At 32.5% G+C, this 18,512-nt stretch overlaps 1 protein-coding gene across 5 annotated transcripts in view; it reads left to right on the top strand.

Annotated features, from left to right (window-relative positions):
* Positions 1 to 2,506: 2,506 nt before the first annotated feature.
* The window catches only part of LOC143051785 (uncharacterized), a 43,151-nt gene continuing 27,145 nt past the window's right edge, over positions 2,507 to 18,512 (top strand). The window contains exons 1-5 of one of the 5 annotated variants that reach the window (XM_076224717.1): positions 2,998 to 3,205; positions 3,642 to 3,782; positions 6,005 to 6,070; positions 13,442 to 13,684; positions 17,363 to 17,893. In XM_076224717.1, coding sequence (XP_076080832.1) covers positions 3,094 to 3,205; positions 3,642 to 3,782; positions 6,005 to 6,070; positions 13,442 to 13,684; positions 17,363 to 17,604 — 804 coding nt within the window. In that variant the 5' untranslated portion in view covers positions 2,998 to 3,093 and the 3' untranslated portion in view covers positions 17,605 to 17,893. Of the gene's footprint in view, positions 3,206 to 3,641; positions 3,783 to 6,004; positions 6,071 to 13,441; positions 13,685 to 17,362; positions 17,894 to 18,512 lie in introns of those variants that run through there. The other 4 variants (XM_076224718.1, XM_076224719.1, XM_076224720.1 and 1 more) reach the window with 4 other exon arrangements.

Below are 18,512 nucleotides of genomic sequence, written 5' to 3'. Positions count from 1 at the left end.
ACATGTAAGTTAAACAATGTAATTAAATTTTAGAAAAGAGAGGCGAAACACCAGAGGATGATTCAAACTCATAAGTCGAAAATAAACTGACAAAACAAACGATATTACATATAACACAACATAGAAAACTAAAGACAGGTCATACGCCTGGCAAAACTGATGATTATATTAGTCTTGATTGGAATTTATTTATTTAAACTTGTGTCGTAAAATTACCTACTCAATCTTGATATTTTGGAGACTTGTTTTGAGTCTTCTACTGTTAAAGTATCACGTGTGGTACACTGTATTTTTGATTCGCAAATAAATCAATAAAAAGTAATTAAAAAAAAACCACAATAATGGAAAATATAATACTTCTAAAATATAACACTACACTAGACGTGAAGAGGGAAATATACCGGTTTTATCATTCGTCTAACGTTTTCACATTAAATGAAGCTCTATATCTTAGAAATATTGACAAATTGTTAAAAGATTATTTTTATTCATAGACCACGGCTGGTAATCTACACACGCAGAACATTTGGTTCTGCAATGAAAACCGTGAGAGGATTTTCCGGTTGTGCTTGAGTGGAGTAATTGTCACCGCTTCAAAAGGTATGTACATTTCTAAATCTCAATTTTCTTATTCAACTGATCAAAATATTGAAAATCAGAGAATGCTATGCTGTGGTGAATACTTTAACGAAGAAATACATGTATCATTTACTGTTGTACGTAGAGTTGAACTCTTACAAAATCAGTTGCCCCACGAGAAATCGCCTAAAAAAGTGACATTTTAATTTTAAAATGGTTCTATTTACAGACCTACAAGTTCAAATTTAGTTTTTTTTTAGGGTAATGGGTATGAATGTTGTTTTTGGCGGCGTGTACGCTGTCCGGTGTTGATAGACGTCTTAATAATTCAAAAAAATACATTTTTTCATTAAGTCATGCGTGAGGGGATCGGTTCTGATTGAGGACATCGTGAATGCGTGAGGGGAAGTACAGAAATTTTTTTTAATCTTTGGCTTTGTGACTTTTGTTGACTCAATAAATGTGATCAATGCTGATTAAAAATCATCACAGATTTGTCCTTATACTTTAACAGATGTAAACTGATCACTGATTCAATAAAATCAAACTATTTAAAATTGTTTGCTCAAATTCAGAAAATGCCATTATTCAAAGGTAAAACTGAAGGAAAAGAGGACTAAAATTGACTCTCTACAAAAAGCCATGGAAATAAAAGTTATCCCAGCCCTCGAAGCGAACTAAACCCCGTGGGAGTAGTCCTGTCGTCAAATATACGTCACAGAGATCACCACATATACTAAAGAAAAGTATATCGCCGATCAAAACTTCAACACTTATATATATTAGACGTAATCTGTTCACCCAAAATCATGAAATTTCCGAAACAAAAAGGGCAGATATACAGATATTATTATTCACGAACATCGATGTAAGCCAAGATAATCTCGAGGAAGACCATAAGGAAGAGCATGTATTAGACAACGAAGAAGACATAGAAGAAGTCACAGAAGAAGACCACGTAGTAGACCACGAGAAAGACCACATGGAAGACATTGAGGAAGAACATAAAGTTTTTCAAAGTGCTTTAGATAAACTCTCAGACGAAGGGAAAAGGGAAAGATTTTTTTTTTTTTCATTAGTGGACGTTTTCCTTTAAAACAACATTGCATTCGACCTGTTTTTGGACATTGTTGAGTGGTTTGAAAGGGACGAATCAAGACGAATGAGATACTCCCCAACATCTCTGCAGTATTTTTGGTTATCGTTGACAACATTTTTTGTTTTTATTCTTCGTGAAACATATTATTAAACCCTAGGTTCCAACAATTTATTTCAATATCAATCTCAGTGATTTTTTTAGCACACATAATGTGTTTTTTCATGAACAATGTAGCCTTATTAAGGTAAGTTTCAACGACTCATAGCTTGAATATAAAGATATGATTTGTACTTCCCCTCACGCATTCACGATGTACTCAATCAGAACCGATCCCCTCACGCATGACTTAATGAAAAAATGTAGTTTTTTGAATTATTAAGACGTCTATCAACACCGGACAGCGTACACGCCGCCAAAATCAACATTCATACCCATTGCCCTAAAAAAAACTAAATTTGAACTTGTAGGTCTGTAAATAGAACCATTTTAAAATTAAAATGTCACTTTTTTAGGCGATTTCTCGTGGGGCAACTGATTTTGTAAGAGTTCAGCTCTACGTACAACAGTAAATGATACATGTATTTCTTCGTTGAAGTATTCACCACAGCATAGCATTCTCTGATTTTCAATATTTTGATCAGTTGAATAAGAAAATTGAGATTTAAAAATGTACATACCTTTTGAAGCGGTGACAATTACTCCACTCAAGCACAACCGGAAAATCCTCTCACGGTTTTCATTGCAGAACCAAATGTTCTGCGTGTGTAGATTACCAGCCGTGTAGACTATCAAAGATAAATACCCGACCATAGAAAAAAACCAACAGCAACTCACTAACTTTGCATATGACATAATAATGAAATATGCACAAAAAAAACAATAACTCATGCAGTTACTTATTTCTACTTGGTTTTAGTCAAAATTAAACAATAAACCGACAATATTCTTTAAAAATGTATTATTTAAAGCCTAAGTATATTCTCCTAAAGTATATCAGGGATTTTTTGTTTGTATTGAATTTTACTTAGTATAGAAGTTATTTATAAATATGTGTACGGTAATTACAATTCCGAATACAAAATCCATTTTAATTCACTACTTTTCCATCCACTAAAACTGTTCCGTTGCTGAAATGCATACAAATTTAAATACCAATACAGGGTTATTTAAACTTTTTGATGAATGAAGTCGTGTAATAAATCACTGAAGTACTACCATATTGAATACCTTTAATTATTTGTGTATACACATTGAGTTTAAACATGTTAAATGTCCACTGTACGTTCGTCGTCTTACCTGACTACTTAATGATTAAATTTGAATTATTCCCCTTTGTTCTATCTTATTCATAGTTTTTGACCCCGAAACACAGTCGTTCGTTTTATGCAAATAATTGAGGAAACTAATTTAATGACATGGACTATTTGCAAGTATTCTTAAATGCTATTGTTGTAGCTTTGATGGCTATGTACGTGTATAAGAATGAAAGAAAAATGGAGACAATATCGACTAAGCATGATCAAACAGGTAATGGGAAGTAAAAACAAAAACAGGACATGTATTACACTAATTTAACGAAAACTTTAAAAGTAAAGAAACATACACGAAACGATAAAAGTTTGTGTAAAAATTGCAAACATAAGCATGATAAATATTGACATTTATGATTAACGCTATTTACATCTCTCACTTTCGAGATTTTTAGTTAGAGCATTCACGTTATATGTATATCTAGACAAGCGAATAGGATCGACAAATTTATTTATACAGTGATATTTTCACTAATTAACTAGCTATTTACCTGTTTAAAGTTGAAAGAAAACATCAAATATGATTAAATATGTTGGTCTTCAGATGTATTTCTTATTGTTTTCTGCCCTTTATTTTCTCTATTTTTTTATTGTTTAATCGTCCAAATTGATTTCTTAAAAATGTAAAATAATATGCAATATTTTGTTAATAGAAAATGAGCTCGGTGTATTAAAGATAGTATCTAAAAGTAAAGAGGACCAAATTAAAGAGTTGAAGCAATTATTATCTACAAAAGCAGAGACAGAGAAACTATCCCAAATAGAAAATCAACAACTCAAGTCAAATGAAAAAGGTTCGGCGCTATATTTTAAGTAATAATATCTAATATATTTTACATATGTTTGACTTGATCAACACGCTTATGTAACCAACACGTGTTCTACTGACTAAAATTTAGTATGTGTTGAAAATATCTCAAATTATCTTTTCAAAGGCTATGCAAGGTGTTGATATTCTTTTGCACAAACTATGGCTTTTACTTAAAAATCGAAATGCATGTGATAATATTATTTTGGGATTAGTTATAATTACCATATATGACACTTAAACTACTTTACAAAAGATGGAGATGAATAAGGTCTGTTTTCTTTGTTTAACCTGGATGAATATTAATGTTGTATTTTTTTTAACCCAACAGGCAATAAGGCGGGGGGAGTCAGAGCTAGGTTCCCGAGTATTACTCATCTTATCAATGTCTGCTTCAATAAGCCTTTTTATTTTGAAAACATACCAAAGGTCAAACAATTCATGTTCACAAATGATTTTCTAAATTTGGATAATGACATTAAAAAAATCATCCCAAATTAAGAAAATCAATTGAGAGGCTTTAATATGTGTTTGATATGGGTTTCTAACAAGTTTTGATGGCTCGTATACTATTCATAAAAATTACTACCAATACATAGATATTATTCAAAGGACCAACAAGTTAACTTTTGGCGCCTGTCAGTTGAAGAATTTGATATCATTCTTCTCTGCTAAATCTCCACCAATTCCTATTCTTTCGACAATTCAAGTAAAAGTAATACATTTGACGACTTCCATGAGATGACTTCGAAGAACACATGCATATTGCTAACCAAATATTTTCAAATTTAATAAAAAAAAAATCCAAAAAAAAACAATGTACCAAAGTCAAAAGAGAATTTAAAATGGAAAGTCCCTTAACAATATAAATGGCATAAACAAAACATATCACTGATATTTATAACATAAATCTGAAATAATCGTTTATACAAGTTGAACAGATTGACTTAAGTCTTAAACTTATTTTTGTGTATTACGTTACGATATTGATTGGGAATTCAGGTAACTCTATTTTGACATCTATATGTCTTTTGTGTCATTAGATTATATCACTCGTATTTAACTATCTTCTATCAGTTTAATCGTATACATCTTTTGAATTTTTCCTGTTTGTGTAGTAACTGTTATTTATATATGCACGGCTAAATATGTGATAACTTCATGGCATACATTATTCTCTTGCGATAACATGTCGTTACACAGGTATAACAGGTTTAAAACAATACTAATTCTTAATAACAGAACAAGAATATTAAATCTCCAACTCCCAAGGGTGACTAGGGAATAGAAATATGGTCACTTGGTCTTCTTCCGACCGGCAGTAAAACGCTTGCCGAAGTGGGGCGTCCGTTTGGATGTGTGGGATGTATCAAGTTCGAAGTCACGTCCGGTCAGATTGGGGACGTTAAATCCGATGCCTCGTGTAAAGAGAGTGCCACGCTCTTTGCACGTTAAGAACCCTTTCAACAACTGTTTGAGGGGTCCGTAGGTGGCCTGTTGCAAGGCAAAATTTCTGTCCCTATCCAATATACCCTCATTTTCCAGTGGCAGTCCAAATTTCCCCGACCATCATCCCAGATGGCCTCTATTATTTCAAGACCTACCTATAGTATGTATTAATTGTGAACTTGTTCTCGTCCTGAATATGCATCAAATAATTGCCACTGGACGTTAAGCAACTACAACCAATCAATTAAATCTGAAAATTAGCAGAAACACATGTTTCCTCGTCCGTAGCCGGGATTCAAACTCATGCTATTTGGATATCGAGACAACACTGCCTGCACTGTGCCAGCGCTTAAGACCAATCGACTACCTAGACTAAACTTATAATTCAGCATTGGGTAGCCTAGTGATAATTTTCCTCGTCAGTAGAATATAAAGTTGAAACACAGTACATGATATATACGACTTGACGAAGAATTTCTGGCAGATTAGCTAAATATCTATCGTAAGATACAGTCACAGGAATTATCATTTTGATAAGTACATCTAAACTAGTGACAACTCTACAATATATTCCATCACCAGTGATGGTGATACAGGCTGAAAACACATATTACATTCAAAGTGACTATAACTATATTTGATTCGAGCGTCACTGATGAGTCTTTTGTAGACGAAACGCGCGTCTAGCGTATATACAAAATTTAGTTCTTGTATCTATGATGAGTTTATTTGTTAAAGTTTATTGTTGTTTTTTTCCAGGGGTGACATACATCAGATGGGGTAAGACAAAATGCGCTGGACCCAGCACTGAAACAATTTATTCAGGTAACAATATATATGTGAAGGAACAGAAGTGTAAACTAGTTTCAAATATACGTTGAGCAATGATTAAAAGAAAAGACTTGATGTTTTCAACAAATTGCTTTCATTTTTTTTTATAAATGTTTATTGGTTGGCTATCGCTGAATTTTTTCTGTCTCATTATTATTATTTTGTTTAACTAAATAACCAATAATCTACGACGAGTAAACACTTTTTTTTCACTTTCGAGCAGTCAAAGAAAGTGGATGCTGATGTGATGCTTTTGTCCTCTTTTCACGACAAATATGTACTTGTTCAAATGCTCAAACAACATTGTTTTTAATATTATATTGTTTTATATGCAATTAAAGCAATTTTTGAAATGTCTAAAAACAGACATTGGAATTGACGTTAAATATGTGAATCACACATTAAACCCTGCGTCATTTAAGAAGATCAACAATCCGTTATTTTATTCATTATCACTACAAAAAGAGGAAGACGAACAGTCTTCATACTGAATATATTTACGTCAGTAACGAATTATAGCTTGTTCAGCCAAATACTCAACTTTCTAAAGTTTCTTTTACCAGTTTTTAACAATGAAAATGCATTCAGAAATATAGTTAAATGCGTCTCATATAATTTTTATTTCAATTGGTTTCACATGTACTCATTATTTTGAATACCGCATGAACAACGATTGTCAAGGTTTAAAACCGAAAGTGTACATTATTTGGTTCAGAATATTCACAAAGCGATGATTCTAGGAAAGATTAATTAATAATTGTTTGTTAAGCCAGAAATTACCACTATTCGGGACTGTGCAATATTTATCGCAGGGTGGGGCCGGTGCAATCATGGACGGGGCAAATATTTTTTTCATGCAATAAATGAGCGGGCGCAAAATGTTTTGAAACAAACATTTGGCGGGGCATACTTAAAAACCCTTTGTGTGTGCATGATTGAACAAATTATCAGAGGATAACAGAATACAACTATCTGAATGCAATATGTTTAAAGGTATAAATATTCTTATCAAAACATTTATTTGTGATTTCTTTAGGAAAAAGTAACTTGATAGAAAAAAAGCACAATTGAATCTAAAACAAAATAACTTAATACAGGGCTTTAATATATTGTTATGTGTTTATGCTTTTAATAATCATTTATTAAAAAATGAAATTCTGATCAACAGAATGTTTAAAATATACATGTACATAGTACGTACAAAGAATTTTGAAACTAAAATAAGAAAAATAAATGTTTGGCACTTTAAAAAAATATTAAATTGCTTATAGTACATTATTATTAAGCCTTATACTTTGAGAAATGAAAATAACACTTTTCATCCGCCTCTTGCTAGAACTAGCTCTTATTTTAATAGTTTCCTTTCTTCAACTATAAGACTTTGGCATAGTCTTCCTTTGAGTTTACAAAAATCCCCAAGTTTGGGTATATTTAGAAGTGGACTGGAAAAGTTTTATAGAACGGATGATATATATTTAAACCTTTCAACTATCGGATAAGGAAACTTAATATAAGTCATTGTCAACTCAGAAATAATGCTAGCAACCTAAAATCTCATCTGTTTAATCAGTTCTTATCCGAGAACACTTTTTGTGCAAACTGTAATCCCTCTGTTGACGATAACAAACATTTCTTTTTCATTTGCCCTAAGTACAATGATGTAAGACAGCTCCTGTTCTTGATTCCATTAACTCCATTGCTAATAATGTTGATATAAATATTGAATTATTACTTTTTGGAAACAGATTATTTTCATATGATATGAATATTGCTATTTTTAAATCTGTTCATAAATATACCAGTGACACTAAACGTTTTGTTTGAGACTTACTTATTTTTTGTTTCATTTAGTTTCATTTTTGATTTTTTTCTCCTCCACTTAAACATTGATTCATTTTATCCAATATCTTTCAAGCCATATATATATATTTCTAATGACTTATAAAGGATATTTGCATGTTCAAGGTTCTTGAATACATGATGAGTAATTGCCTATATACTTAAATGTGCATTGCATTAGTAAGTAACACTGTAAACATATATTTGCTCGTGTGTGCTCATAAGTAGCATGCATGTTCCACTATATTGCATCATTTTAAATACAGTTGTTATAATTGAATTATACCTTGAACATGTAATATGGATAGAGCTTTTATAAGCTGTGCCTGTTGCTCAATCCTTTTCATATCTTAATAAATAAAATATGTTTAAAATCAAATTATTATTAAGCATTGTCTGAATAAATAAAATATCTGGAAAACTATAAAGAATGTTTTGTAAATTAAACATATATGACATAACATATGGTAAATAAATGCTTAAACATAAAACTACTTTAATTGAATTTAATTAGATCTTTAACATAATACAAATTAAATTCTTTAACATTAAAAGCATTACAACTTAATCTATTAAAAAAGCTGAATTATGTCCCTTGGGAGTATTGATTTCCAACAAAAGTCCTTGCAAATAAAAGAAAAAGAAACAAATATATATGCCTGATATAATTAAAGATAGAAACTATAAAATCAAGCACTATTGAAATATTTTCTGCATGAATTGCCAAGAATGTGAACAATTCTTAAAACAGGAGAATATAAATTCTATCTAAATTTGGCCTCAAGTGGAGTTTTTAGCTGGACAAGTTTAACACTGAAAATGCTTCTGGTATGACAAAATATTGCATTATTCCATAAACAGTAAAGCTTAACCAAAACATTTCCCATTTTAATAGATTATAGCTAGAGAAATACCCAAGTGATACATTACACAGCAAATAAGGCATATATCTCAGTCAAAAACAAAAAGTTTTTTCAAATAATTTTCTAGAAATATTTCAATAGTGCTTCTTTCACAAAAATAAAATCTTTATAATATTGAATAATATGATTGATTGATTGATTGTTGGTTGCTTAACGTCCAGTGGCAAATAGTTCATGCATATTCAGGACGAGAACAAGTTCACAATAAATACTATAGGTAGGTCTTGGAATAATAGAGGCCATCGGTGATGATAGTCGGGAAAATTTGGACTGCCACTGGAAAATGAGGGTATATTGGATAGGAACAGGAATTTTGCCTTGCAACAGGCCACCTACGGACCCCTCAAAGAGTTGTTGAAAGGGTTCTTAACGTGCAAAGAGCGTGGCACTCTCTTTACACGAGGCATCGGATTTAACGTCCCAATTGAATAATATGCATTTGAGTTTAAATTAATTTGGCTCGTTTAATTTTCATAAAACTTTGACAAAATGTTTACTTTGACCCTTTGACAAAAATATAAAAATTTAAAGAAATTTGAACCAACAACTTTATCAGCAGATTTCGTTGGTTATTTAGCAGTTTGACAAACACTAAATAACTCACTAGCAATAGATCGTGATTGAAACGTTTAGCTAATTTTACAGAGTTATCTCCCTGCAGTGTAAGGTACCACCTTAATTCGTCCTTTCATTTTACCTTTTAATGTTATCTTCTTTGATTTTATCCGGCTTTCGATTGAACAAACGAATCGAAAACACTTGAGACGTTTTTAGGACACCACGAATGCAGTCATTCTATATTTAATCATTATGAGAAGTTTTGTTTGCTTTTCTACATAAATGAATTGCATTGCAGCCGTTTTATGTCAGTCTGTGTATGTTCTACGTGTGATGCGGAGTATGATTTTGAGCTTCGAAATGAATACGTAAAACTTACTTGCACTTAATAAAGAAAAAAGAAAATTCTATCACCATTTTCATCTGGACAACATTAACAGTTAAATGCTGTGAAGAGTGGCAATAGGAAAGGAACGATACGAAATACAATTGTATTTTGATTTCCTTTCCCGGCATGACAAATAACCAACACAATATTATAGATAGGTATGCCGTTTATACCAAAAATGTTAGTTTCTCTCTTTTTTACCCTAAGATGCTGATCTTCTGCAACATCATTTTTAAGTCTCCCAAACAAAGTTTGGAGACTTATTGTTTTTGCTCAGTTCTTATTAAGTCACCAAAACGGAGTTTTGGCGACTTTATGTTTTTGTCCCGTTTCTTATTATTATGGCACCCTCAATGGAGTTGGGGTGACATATTGTTATTGTTCGTTTCTTTTTTTATGGCACCCTCAACGGAGTTGGGGTGACATATTATTATTGTTCCGTTCTTTTTGTCTTATTATTATGTCACCCGATCGACAATGTCGGGTGACATATTGCTTTTCCTCTGTTTCTTTTTCCATATTATTATGGCACCCTCAAAGTAGTTGGGGTGACATATTGTTATTGTTCGTTTCTTTTTTTCTTATTATTATTATGGCACCCTCAACGGTGTTGGGGTGACATATTGTTACTGTTCGTTTCTTTTTGTCTTATTATGTCACCCGATCGACAATGTCGGGTGACATATTGCTATTCCTCTGTTTCTTTTTCACTATTATTATGTCACCCGATCGACAATGTCGGGTGACATATTGCTATTCCTCTGTTTCTTTTTCAGTATTATTATTTTCTTCCACCTAATTTTGTCCGACCGCATTCTCGGAACCAAATGAACCAATCTAAATGATAGTTCACTATAACAAGTAACCCTGACTTTCGAGTTGCAGTGCAACTTTGGAACTAAAAAATGGCTGCCGTTACCATGGAAACAGAACAATTGTGAAAAAAATACAGTTTTTGGTTTTAATGAATTATTTGGATATGCTTAAATTCAGAATCATTATATTTTGATACAATGTAGGTGCCCACTATATACTGGTTTTGGAGGATTTTTTGCAATCATGGGAACTACTATGTTGCCATGGATACTACACCAAAAATTTCATAAATATGAAAATGCTCCAAATTTTATAAAACTTTACAGTAACGATGAGCAAAATTGGTAGATGTGGAATTTGGCGTTAGAATTTCGAAAATGTCTGCTGTTACCATGGAAACAATGCAAAACAGGTCAAAATGGTTCAAAAACTTAAAAGTGGCATTTACTTTCTTAAAATGGTAGGTCAAATTGATTGAAACTTTGATGGTATGGTCCCTCCCATGTACCAATGTGGTATATGCCATTAACTTTTGGGAATGGTCTCTGTTGCCATAGGAACAAATCAAAATGTAAAAAATTTCAAAAGTTTCAAAATGCTCCAAAATTGATGAAACTTCATATGAGTGTACACTGTCAAGTCTGCATGAGACTTTTGACGTTGGAATTTCCAAAATGGATACCGTTGCCATGGAAACTGCAAAAATGTCAAAAAATTTCAAAATGCTTTGAACTTAATGAAACTTGATATTATTGTTAACTGGCAAGTAAAGATGAGACTTTTGACTTTGAAATTTTCAAAATGGCTGCCGTTGCCATGGAAACAGCAAAAATGTCATGTTTTAAAAAAGGATCTAAATGTACTGAAAATTTGCAGAAAAATGTATAGCCATGCAAATATGTGCATTCACTGTTAAAAGTTTTTGAAATGGCTGCCGCTTAGTGGCAATGGGGGGGGGGGGGGGTGACATCCGCTATTGCTTGCAATGGCAAATCTAGTTATATTTATTCTTCCACACTTTTTTGTCCATTCTATTTCTAACGACAGAAATGAGATTTGTTTTAAAATAATCTAAATTAACTGAAAATTTAAAGAAAGATGTAGAGCCATGTATATTTGTGCATTCACTGTCAAACATTTTTTTAAATGGCTGCCGCTTAGTGTCAATGGGGGGAAGGGTGACATCCGCTATTGCTTGCAATGGCAAATCTAGTTATATTTATTCTTCCACACTTTTTTGTCCATTCTATTTCTAAGAATTGGCTTGAACAATATTTATGGAACTATACCATCATGTTGACCACAGCATTATATAGTGCAGTGGGGTATGGCATCATCAAGATGGCTGCCGTTGCCATGAAAACGAAACAATTGTGAAAAAATCCAGTTTTTTGTTTTGGTGAACTGTTTGGATATGCTAGAACGCAGAACCATTATATTTTAATACAATGTAGGTGACCACTATATACAGGTGTTGGATGATTTTGACACCCGTTGGAACTACTATGTTGCCATGGAAACTACACCAAAATTTCAAAAATATCAAAATGCTCCAAACTTCATGAAACTTCACAGTAACGATGAGCAACATTGGAAGATGTGGTATTTGGAGTTTGAATTTCCAAAATATCTGTTGTTAAAACAATGCAAAAAGGTCAAAAACATAAAAATGCTGCAAACTGGATAAAACTTTATAGGAATGGTCACTGGCATAAGCAGAGTTGTGTTTTGAAGTTGGAATTTTCAAAATGGCCGCCGTAACCATGGAAACAGCAAAAATGTCAAAAATTTCAAAATGCTCCAAACTTAATGAAACTTAATAAAAATGATAATTTGAATGTGTAGATGTGCACTTTGACATTGGAATCTCCTAGATTGCTGCGGCTCGTCTAGCAATAGGGGAAGGGTGCCATCCGCTATTGCTTGCAATGGCAAATCTAGTTATTTTTATTATTCTTCCTCTTCTTCTTCTTCTTCCGCCACTTTAAAATTGAACTTGTCCGCAGCGTTTCTCCAAAACCGCTTGTCAGATTTACTAAGGGTTTCATGGAATGGTAGACTAATATGACTAGGTGAGCCATCAACCTTTCGTTTGTGCATTGGGGTCTTTTAAGGGGTATTTTGGGGGTAGAAAGGAGGGAGGGGTTTACTATCGAACCCTATGGGATTTTATTTTCTAAATTTTTCAAATGAATATAACTTGAAAACTGTAAGTGATAGATACATGCAGTCTTCAGAAATAATTATAGGACAATAAAACAAATCACATGTAATATAGGGGGTCATCCCCATCCCCTTCAATGTGAGAATATGCTTTTATCTTGTAAACGGTCCAGATCCCCACCCCTAAACCATATATATTCTTGTATGGAACAACAAAACAAATCAAATGAAATTAAAGGGAAGTCCTCGGGGTCATCCCCACCCCATTCAATTTGAGAATGTGCTATTATCTTGTTAACGGTCCAGATCCCCACCCCTAAACCATATATATTCTTGTATGGAACAATAAAAGAAATCAAATGAAATGTAGGTAAAGTACCTGGGGGTCAACACCCCCTCCTGTTTAAATACTTGTAAATGGTGGAGATCCCCACCCTAAGCCATATATATTCTTGTATGGGACAAAACATCAAATCAAATCAATATTTAATATGTCACAAGGCTTCTGTTGCAATGTATGTCACAATTATAAAACTGTGTTCAATGATGGCCTTTATGTTAATTAATCTTGGGTCAATCGGTGTTCCTCATTCATAAAAAGAATGTCGAAATTGATCTATTTATCTGAACAAGAAAAAAAAAGCAAGAAATAAATTTAACCGTTATATTGATCAACAGGCCAAGTAGGCGGAGGACACTATACGCACTCAGGGGCAAGTGTGAACTATATATGTTTACCTAATCACCCGGACGTGGCACAGCCTCTGAAATCACATGATGAATACGGTTATCTGTATGGATCAGAATACGAAGTATTTGACTTTAACAAACCACAAGGAATCAGGTCTGGTATTGCTGAACATGACGTCGCTTGTGCAGCATGCCTAGCTAAAGGAAAAATATCATCAATCATGATACCAGGTAAAATATTATTTTTCTCGTGTTAGTATACTATTAGTTAATTCTATGTGTAAGTGACCTAATACAATATATATGGAGTCAGTAAATTCCACATGGGCAGAGAGCGACGCTCGAATCCCCATATGAAAATTACTTACCCCATAATATATCATATAAGGTCACTAGAACACCGTGTAACGCATATATCTTACCAACTGTCTTCAAATGCGGTATATAGACTATATGCCTATCAAAGTGATTAAGTCTTCAATACTTAGTTTTAAGAACCTACTTTCATTTGTATATACAAAAAGCAAATGCCAACAATAACAACGAGTTAGATTTAAATTTGTTTTATGAATGTATTGCAATCGTTCATTATCAGTTTCTTCGTCTGTTTAAACCTTTCAGATTTTTTTTTGAAAGGGAAGTAACTCCTTACTAATACGGATGCCATCACCAGTTGGTTGTCATTAAGAAATGCATGTTTCACAGAAGACTACAAATATGTTCTAATTGGTTTTTTTATTGTAATTGTGCCTAAAATTCCTATAGCATCGATGTTATATTATATTTGCGAGTAATCATATACAACTCTGACGAACAGTGGTAACAATAAAGTATACATGTATGTGCATTGAAAAAAAAATAGCAAAAAAAACCCAAATGATAGATCATTATAAATTGTTAAGAATGTTAACTGATAGGTATTTGTTTAGTTCATAATATTGTTCAGGTTGTTCACGTTTGTGTCATCTGTGAAAAGTTTCTTCATAAAAAATAAGTACAAGGGTCCCATTATTGAACGATTTATCGCTAAAATCCTACGTTAATTTCAATGTCTATACTATATCATTGTAATGTTTTTGCAGTAGTTATAAGTGGTGCAGCTGAAAGGAAATATATATATTTCAATTGTTTCTTCCGAATGCACTCTAAAACTACGGTATAAAGATGTTCAAGGCGTAAGGATAACGTTTTTAAGATTAGTTGGTTAATAGGAAATAAATATGGTTCCTACATTACACTAACGGTAAGTTATTCTTTTCAATAACGGTCGCCGCGTATATTATTATGAAACCATTCCAAACAAGTACTGATATTTTGTGATTCCGCTATGCCCTTTCGAGAAAAAAAACCCAATCCTTTTGTACTTGTGTGTGAAATCACTCATACCTACACCCTTAGTCGCCTATTTAAATATGTTATATATAAAAGAGGAAAAAAACAGAAAAATATGATTTTTCTTTAGTATATCTTTAAAGTAATTCAATTGTTTGATTTACAGAGGTTGTCATCGAAACAATAATTCATGGCTGTGCATATCTTTACAATATCCTGTGTGTTGTATTTGAATGATAATAACCTGTAGTACAAATTTTAGACAAACCGACTTATTGTAAAAAAAAAAGAATTTATCACATGCTTTTACATGTTTCCTGTGAGCTTTATGTGTTTTTGTTAAATTATAACAATATGACCGAAATTGTCATATTGTTAGACTCTGGAATTGATTTAATATAGTCTTTTTTTACATGTATTTTCTTTTGTTCTTAACATATACTGCTAAATTAGTAAGACAGATTTAGTAACACTGTCATATAAAAGGAGTAGCAAATTCTTCTATTCTCAAATATATGGGGTTAATGTGCTGATAATTGCTTTTCAATGTTTCAATTATTAAATCCACAATCCCGTGCGTTTCTACCGTATTATATATATCACTGGGGTTGTACTTGCAGTATCTTAATGTACATGACGAGTGCCACACTTGGAACATGATCTACGTACTGTTTCGTAACACCTGAGTTCACCCTCGGTTATTAGTTGGGTTCAAGTTGCTCTGTGTTCAGTGTTCCATATTTTTTTTTGCCATATGGATTAGGTATTTGGTATGACAAATCGTACATTTAATTCGCTTTCTTAACTAGGCATGCCTAACATAATACTTTTCTTTATAAGGATTTGTTCCCAGTTCACTATTTTTCTAGTGAACGATAGGTCTTTATTATATATGATGAGTTTATTACTACAATGTTATTGTTCATCCTCACGCTTCAATTTATTTGTACCACAGATAACACATTGATTACCGGCCATATGTAACAAGCTTATACGTTAAAAGAGATATTTGATTTTAAATGTGTAGAAATTTATAAAGAATCAATGAGTTTTTTAACTGTGCGAAATACCATATTAATGTGCGTACTGTAAACACTCGTTCATATATACAAAACATCATCATAAACACATGTCGTACTTCATTTTATGAATTGTTTCTATGCATGCATACTTAATATTCTGTTGCTACAATTTGTTCACGGGTGAAGGTTTTGTTGAACTTCTGTTTCATTCAATATGGAAGTACACCACTTATTGCATTGCTTTCTATGTTAAATTCCTCCGTTTCAAGCAGGCACACTTCTTTTGTTTTAAGTTCAAATAAAGTGTCAATCATTGCATTTCAAAGCAACACTTCATGGTGTCTTGTACTGAAAAAAATCAACATACCTTTAATAGCATATAAGAAAGAACTGGTTTGCAGAACTTCGGATTTACCAAAACAGGTACTTCAGATCTGACAAACAGACAAAATATATCCTCTTTTTGAAATCTTGTGCAGTTTTTTAATATTCAAAATTAAAAGTCCAAAAGTGTTCTACAATGATCACCATTCCTTCAGCTTTCATTTGATACCAAAAATACCTAAATATTCTACAAATTTTGAAAGTTACACTCATGCGCAGGAACTATTTTGTGTTAAATACGTACTACTTTCTGGTATGTGCTTTCTGGCCGGGCCCGACTTGGTGGTGTTACACCTTATACATATAAAAAAAGAAGATGTGGTATGATTGCCAATGAGACAACTGTCCACAAGAGACCAAAATGACACAGAAATTAACAACTATAGGTCACCGTACGGCCTTCAACTATGTGCAAAGCCCATACCGCAAAGTCAGCTATTAAAGGCCCGAAATAAAAGTGTAAAACAATTCAAACGAGTAAACTAACGGCCTTATTTATATACACAAAATGAACGACAGCCACTGAATTACAGGCTCCTGACTTGGGACATATTAAGATTAAAATAAGTCTGGTTGAAAACTATGTTTTTATTAGTTGTGTATTGCGTTGAACAAGCCTTCAGTCATCTCGAGTACCCTTAGATCTTCACTTTGTAACTTTCGACTGTATGCTTCATGTGCTTGTTGTTTTGTTTTTTTTTTTTGCTTCGTGCAGATTTGATTAGTGAAGCTATTTCCAACATTTTTTTTCGGATGGTTCTTATTTTGCACTGTTATATCATTGTCAGAGGTTACAGGTAGGGTTGAGCGTTCACACAGAAGTTAAATATCGTTACATTCTGTAAGTACAATTCACAAGTCAGGAGCCAGTAACTCAGTATTTGGTGCTGCCTCTTATATCTGTTTTTCGATTAATATTTTGTCATTGTTCAGGACGTTAGTTTTTCGTTTTGAAGTGTTTCACATTTTGTCATGTCTTCGCATTCAATAACTGACCGTACGGTTTTGATTTGCTCATTGTTGAAGTCCGTTGCCTTACTTATAGTTAGTAACGTATACGTCAATTGAAATGTACTATAGGTTACTGTCTGGTTGGCGATTATGCCACATTTTGTTATTTTATATGATTATTTTAAACTAAAACCGAATTGTCAAAACTAAAATATTTCAGGAAGGAAAACTTGTTACAATGGATGGACAAAAGAATATGAAGGAATTTTAATGGCAGGATACCATAGTCATAAGGCTGCATCAGAATTCGCCTGTGTAGATAGAGACACTGAAGCTATCGCAGGTGGATCGAAAAACGAAGATGGAAAATTATTTTATCCTGTAAAAACAGTGTGCGGGTCACTAAAATGTCCTCCATATGCAGCGGACACAGAAGTTTTGTGTGTTGTTTGCTCAAAATAGCAATGGCAAGATAATGTATTGGTTCAAAGTTGTTGGTCAAAGTTGTTAGCAAATCAAACCATTAAATATTGCGAGACCGACTATGACAAAATCGATCAATAAATTCACTTTGAAAAGATTTCAAAAGAAGGCACTAACTTTTGCATATTGACACTGTTAAAGATTTCTTTATCATTAAAAGCATATGGAGATTCTACCCGACAATTGTAAATGTATATCAAGTGTTTTACCTTACAAAACCTAACTACATTATTCTTAATTATTAAATGATATTATATGTATCGACCTACATGTGTATGGTTAATTATAAACATATTTAAGTATTTTCTACAAATGAATTGTTGATTGATTGTTTGATGTCTAACTGCCAGTGGCATATAGTACATGCATACGTTCAGGTATAATGCAATCAAATCAAAGTACGTTACATCCAGTTGTATATGAAAAAGGGTAGAAAAAAATCTTCCCTTAAAATTGACAGGAAATTAATTCTTTATCTTATTGCATTATAAAACATTGTGTGTTTCAGCGCACCATTATTTTTTTTGGTGATGATTTAGAATTGGTTCATTTTCTTATATGAAATGAAGGATGATTATTTTCTTAAATGCAAAGAAATGGTCTGTGAATTTTTTTCTATATCTCTACACAGGATAATACCTACCAAGTATTTCTTTATTTGAAACAAAGATACAGTCTGCATATTTTATTTACCAATGAATTAACCTATCCAAATTAACATTCTAACGTGAAATATTATCTAATCAGGAATTCTACAGAGGTATAATCTTAATAATTCCTTATGATTGGATTGCTAAATTTCAGTGAAATCTTTGATTCTTTTCTCACCCTATTACATTTAAAAAAATATAAAACGGCAATATTTTGATAAAGTTTCTTATTTGATT

The sequence above is a fragment of the Mytilus galloprovincialis genome, chromosome 11, assembly GCF_965363235.1.
Source record: "Mytilus galloprovincialis chromosome 11, xbMytGall1.hap1.1, whole genome shotgun sequence".
In the NCBI taxonomy this organism is placed as follows: domain Eukaryota; kingdom Metazoa; phylum Mollusca; class Bivalvia; order Mytilida; family Mytilidae; genus Mytilus; species Mytilus galloprovincialis.
This window is presented reverse-complemented; position numbering and strand designations above follow the sequence as displayed.